Here is a 5,431-nt window from a genome sequence, read left to right as displayed (position 1 = left end):
CTGACCATTAGGGTACAGATAAACTCTAGTTCTGGGTGTCAACGGGTCCATTTGGGTTGGGGTCTGATTTGTTCTCGATCTGTTCAGTCTGGGTCCCCCTTTTTTGAAATTATCGGGTCCGTTCGGGTTTTGGTCCAACTCTTTGGACCTTAGAAGACCTCTAACTTGTGGCAGATTTCTTATTTGTGTGTAATTTCACAAATCAATACTCTAATCCAAAACTAATCTCAAACGATTAGCTGACAATATCCATCGGATCCTAGTTCTCTCCAATGCACGTCCAGACTCTGAGACAGAATGTCCTGCTAACTATCTGTACAAAAATAAACCAGTCAGTCTCGCGCGTAACGGCGCGTGAATGGGTGATTTGACAGCATCTTCTTCTGAACATCTGAGCACTGAAAGGTCGAGCAACTTCCGTATTTTGGAGAACGACTCGATCTAGCCTTTTAATAACATAGTTATTGAGGTCGATGCAAGGTTGTGGCCAAATCACTGGGGTAAATTATCTGTGGGCTGCGGTGCAAATAGGGCGCATCGCCGTAGCCTACTTGTATGAGTAAAACGGTAGGCTATTGCGCCAACCAAGGTTATGAATGTTTGCTATTACTGATTGTAACACACGGATGATCAAGACAGGAAGTAGAGCGACTATATAAATTTGAGAGGATGAGGTAACTAACTGCCTCATTCATGCATAGTCGTAGACGTCACGTCATGATGTCCACTGAGTCTCCGCTCACAGTAGGCTACGATCTCTTTCATGAAATACAACATACTTCAAAATATTCTCAATCTCATACTATTTCTTAGACTAATTAAAAACATTGAAGTTGGACAATACGTATTTTTTTTGTCAAATTAGCCTTTCCTACCTTCTTATCCTCGTCAACACCCCCCCCCCCCCCCCCCCATCTATGATCTAAACCCACTGCGCTGGAATCGTGCGGAGCTCCACACACACACACACACACACACCACCGTGGCCATCCTCTATTTTCCAGTGACTTCCTCCCCTGAGCAAATTATCCACACCCTCCCCTCCACCCTATCTCCTCGCCCGCGCGAGTCTGAGCCATACAGAGTGACGTATGAGTTATTCCGCGGCTTTCCACATCCGTGGGTGCCAGCTCACCAAGTATAAACCCAATCCCGGGAGTTCTGCTTGTCACTCACTCAATCGCACCGACTCCGTCACCAGAGCTGAACTTCAGCGGAGATAGCAGGCACTTTCTCGGCGCTCAGGCTAGCTCGCTTTCGGCTTTGGTTCGAGATGGAGACTCGCTCGACTGCACGGAGATCTCGCAGCTCCAAAATCCACAACTTCAAGAGTGAGTTGACTTCAGTTCATAGGCTAGGCTTTATCATAAATGTTTTGTTTTTGAATAGATGTGGTCGATGGTAATGGGGATGAGGATGGTTCTGTAGCCAGATGTGATTTACAGTGTTTATAGACTCACTGTGTATTACATTTACAGTCAATTGAATTCGTTCACAGTTAAGTGCGTAAACAGCTTGGCTTACCTGAATAGGGTGCCTGCATATGCCACATCTGTAGCCTATTCACTTGTTTCAATAAAGTTGTTGGCTCCCTGAAGTACGAATCTGGCTCTTGCAAACAAGATGACACATAAAACCTTAATTCCCTTAACTCTCCATCCACCTCAAAATTGTAAAGCTTAGTTGTTCATTCGTTCAGTTTTCATCTGCTTTGTAAATTACTTTTGCGCATGTACCGTTGTATCCTACATTTGGTAAATCAACTTTGTAGATTAATTCATAGAGAAAATGCATGCAATCCGAAGCAAGGACATAAGTAAGGTAAACTAGTTATTTCATAAGCAAGAACAAACGTGGAAACTGTTCATGTTGCTCACAAGCGCGCACGTACTAAACAAGTCCTCTCCATGTCCCATGCGCGTGGAGTTAATTAACGAGCGGTGTCAGAAGGTGAGGTGGTTGGAAAATCTTGCGCACGAAGCTGAATGGGCAGGCGATTATCTTTTAATGCGATGTTATTTTCACCGGGCCGCTTTGTCCCGGGTATCCGTGCTTGCCAAACCGCCTCTGAATAATCCATGCAGAGCGAAACTGAGCCGGGTCCGGTTACCTTGTTTTACGCGTGTCCATACTCTGTAACCTCTTGGTGATCCAGACTTTTTGTGAAGTTGTCTCGGGAATTTAACCTACTAGGGTAAATGTTGTTTGGCACTTCTGTAGCTCGTGTAATAGAACTTGATAGCACTTTGAACCAGAGGAGCAGAATATTTGGTTTTAAGCACATCCAGCTGTTTAGTCTTGGATAACTGTTGGGTTCCCAGAATGATAAACCCCTACTGTGACTAGCCTATGTAACATGATCAGCTAGATATAAATAGGCGGATGATTTGTATAATGTCATTTATTATGAATGATTGCCACTGTTCAGACCTTTGGTCGATAAATCAGACTTGAGATCCCAGCAGTCCTTTGATAATCTTGGTTTGTGCGTCACTCCATTGGACAGCTCCAAGTGCTGAAAACAGCTCAGAATCTCTTTCTCTCTCACTCTATTTTTCTCTGACTGTCTTCACTGTACAATGCATCTGCTAATTGCTATAATGTCCCGTTATTGTAATCTATGTCCATGAGTGAATAAGATAAAATTAGAAAATATTGTCCCAGAGTTTGACTGTGTCACATTTATTCCTGTCTCTTTTCTCTCCTTGTGTGTGTTGTTCAGGTGGGCTCACCCTGTGGCTGGTGCTGTGGTTGGTGGTGCTGAAGCCGAGTGGGGTGGGGGCGTGTCCAAGGCTGTGTGTGTGTTACCCGTCACCCATGACGGTTAGCTGCCAGTCTCAGAACTTCACCACCGTGCCTTCCGGAGTTCCCTACGACTCCCAGCGCGTCTTTCTGCAGAACAACCGCATCACCGAGCTCAGAGCAGACTCCTTTGGCTTCGAGACACAGGTGAGAATGTGTGTTTGTGTGGACCTATTTTTTATGTGAATGAGGTGTTCGTGTGTTTGTGTTTGTGTTTGTGGATTGATATTGCATAGTGTTGCATTTCAATGTAGTCTTTTGCTTAGTATTTGAGCTCTGTGTGTTCGTATCAGAGCTGTGTCCTTGCTCCTTATAGGAGCTGTGTCCTTGCTCCTTATAGGAGCTGTGTCCTTGTGTAACGATCCCTTTCTATTTACCTCTCCCCTTTTCAACCCCTCCCCCTGATAGGTCCTCTGGCTCTACTCCAATAACATCACATTGATTGAGGCTGGAGCCTTTAGCAACTTGAGGGTTCTAGAAGAGCTGGACCTTGGTGACAACCCGTCGCTACGGCGACTGGAGGGTGGAGCGTTCCGGGGACTGGAGAAGCTGCAGAGCCTGCACATGCACCGCTGCAAGCTGGCCGCTCTTCCCCTCGACCTCTTCCTCAAACTCTACAGCCTGCAGTTCCTCTACCTGCAGGTATGGATACACACACACTCATAGAACTTCATACATACACCTGCATTCATGCACGTACACACACGCACACGCACACACACACACACTCATAGAACTTCATACATACACCTGCATGCATGCACGTACACACACACGCACGCACACACACACACACACACACACACACACACACACACACACACACACACACACACACACACACACACTGACAATGTCCTCCCTCCCTGCAGGAGAACCAGCTGCACTTCATCCAGGATGACCTCTTCTCCGACCTGGTCAACCTGACCCACCTCTTCCTGCATGGCAACCGTATCCGCACACTGTCCGAGAACGCGTTCCGCGGCCTGGTCAACCTGGACCGCCTCCTGCTCCACGACAACCGCATCCGGCAGGTGAACCGCCGTGCCTTCCGCGACCTGGGCCGTCTGACCATCCTCTACTTGTTCAACAACTCCCTGGCAGAGCTGCCAGGCCAGGCCATGAACGACGCTGTGGCAGTGCAGTTCCTCCGCCTCAATGGGAACCCCTGGTCCTGCGGCTGTGAGGCCCGCCCCCTGTGGGAGTGGTTCCGTACTGCCCGCATCTCCTCCTCTGAGCTGATGTGCTCATCCCCCTCCCACCGCCGTGGACAGGACCTGCGCTTCCTCCGAGAGATGGACTTTGCCCTTTGCCCCCTCCCTGACCCCGGGTCACTGGCTGGCACCACCACAACCACCTTTAGCACCAAGACAAGATGGTGGTTCTCCAAGCACAAGCCTGCGTCCTCATCCAAAGGAATCTTCCAGAAGAGCTCGGAGAAGGTCAAGGTGTTCCCCTTGTCCTCAGTCAAGCCCAGCCAGACCTCCAGCCCTTCCTCCACCTCCTTCTCCTCTAAGTACGAGCTGGCGGAGGAGGAGGTGAACCTTCCCAAGGTGGACCAGGAGGACTACTGGGCAGACTACGGGAATGAAGACGCCTCTGTGCGCTGCTTCGAGCTTGAGTGTCCGCCCGGTTATGATACTCCGATCCTCCCGCCCTCCTCCTCCTCCTCCCTCACTCCGTCTTTACTCCCTCTCCTCTCCCTTTCTGTGCTAACTCTGTCCCTCCATCTTCTCTTTGGCTAAACCCCCCCCCCCCCCCCCCCCCCTCAGCCGCTCCTTTTCTCCTACTTTATTTTCTCCCTCCTCTTTCTTCTCTTCACATCTGGATCTTGTTTGCTTTCAGTTTCCCCCCCCCCCGGCCCTCAGGGGGCGGTACACTGATGTAGAAGCAGGCAGGCAGTAGGGAGCTGCTCTCAGGAGCACAGGTGAGATGCATTGTAGGCTAACACCATTTGATTGGAGGGCACCACTGCTGCTGAAAGGGCTGAGGTCCTTTTTCACAGAGATGAAATCACAGCAGCAGGTTCTGTCGCCGTGACAGCACGATAGTGTGGTCAGTTTACGCGAGCTCCAATCACTACTGTACCACCGCACTAACACATCACACACCAGGACTCTTACACGTCCATACATGTAGCACCGTAACACAATACTGCGTTCAATTCATACCACTCAGTAACATGGTGATGTTTTGAGGAAGTTTTTCACCACAACTACTAGTTTGTATTTCCAGCAAACAACGCAGGCGTTGGCTATTTTGTCCGCCGCCAAGCGCTCACCATTGTAAACCACTCCATACCAGTTCTGCAAAGAAAATATTTTCAAAAGCAACACTTTCTTTTGTTTTTGGTTTAATGACATCAGAGTCATCTTTGCTCACTGACCTTTCAACTTTCACCTCTCCACCTGCAATACCAGAGCTACAGCAGCAAGACAGAAAGCACAGAGGGCATCTCATAAAGGAAATAGTAGGAAGAACAATGATGGTAAAATACTGTAGTGAGACAACTATCAGTGAAATGGTAGAGGAGAGGTAGATATAAGTCAACTATGAAGAAAAGGAGGGTGATAATATACAGGTATAGGAGAGAGAGATAACAAGTTAAAGTTCCAAGGATGATGACAAA

At 48.3% G+C, this 5,431-nt stretch overlaps 1 protein-coding gene across 1 annotated transcript; it reads left to right on the top strand.

Annotated features, from left to right (window-relative positions):
* Positions 1–957: 957 nt before the first annotated feature.
* LOC110511522 (reticulon-4 receptor-like 2) lies at positions 958–4,547 on the top strand. Its single transcript, XM_036970059.1, has 4 exons — positions 958–1,331; positions 2,723–2,949; positions 3,211–3,444; positions 3,675–4,547. Exons 1-4 carry the CDS (start codon positions 1,274–1,276, stop codon positions 4,545–4,547), a joined length of 1,392 nt encoding a protein of 463 aa, XP_036825954.1. The 5' UTR covers positions 958–1,273.
* The last annotated feature ends 884 nt before the right edge of the window (positions 4,548–5,431 follow it).

Source organism: Oncorhynchus mykiss, chromosome 31 (assembly GCF_013265735.2).
Source record: "Oncorhynchus mykiss isolate Arlee chromosome 31, USDA_OmykA_1.1, whole genome shotgun sequence".
NCBI classification, from domain to species: domain Eukaryota; kingdom Metazoa; phylum Chordata; class Actinopteri; order Salmoniformes; family Salmonidae; genus Oncorhynchus; species Oncorhynchus mykiss.
This window is presented reverse-complemented; position numbering and strand designations above follow the sequence as displayed.

Coding starts and splice junctions, on each gene's coding strand:
- LOC110511522 (XM_036970059.1), top strand. CDS start 1,274: ATGGAGACTCGCTCGACTGCACGGAGATCTCGCAGCTCCAAAATCCAC. Junction 1,332..2,722: donor CAAAATCCACAACTTCAAGA/GTGAGTTGACTT, acceptor TGTGTTGTTCAG/GTGGGCTCACCCTGTGGCTG. Junction 3,445..3,674: donor TGCAGTTCCTCTACCTGCAG/GTATGGATACAC, acceptor CCCTCCCTGCAG/GAGAACCAGCTGCACTTCAT.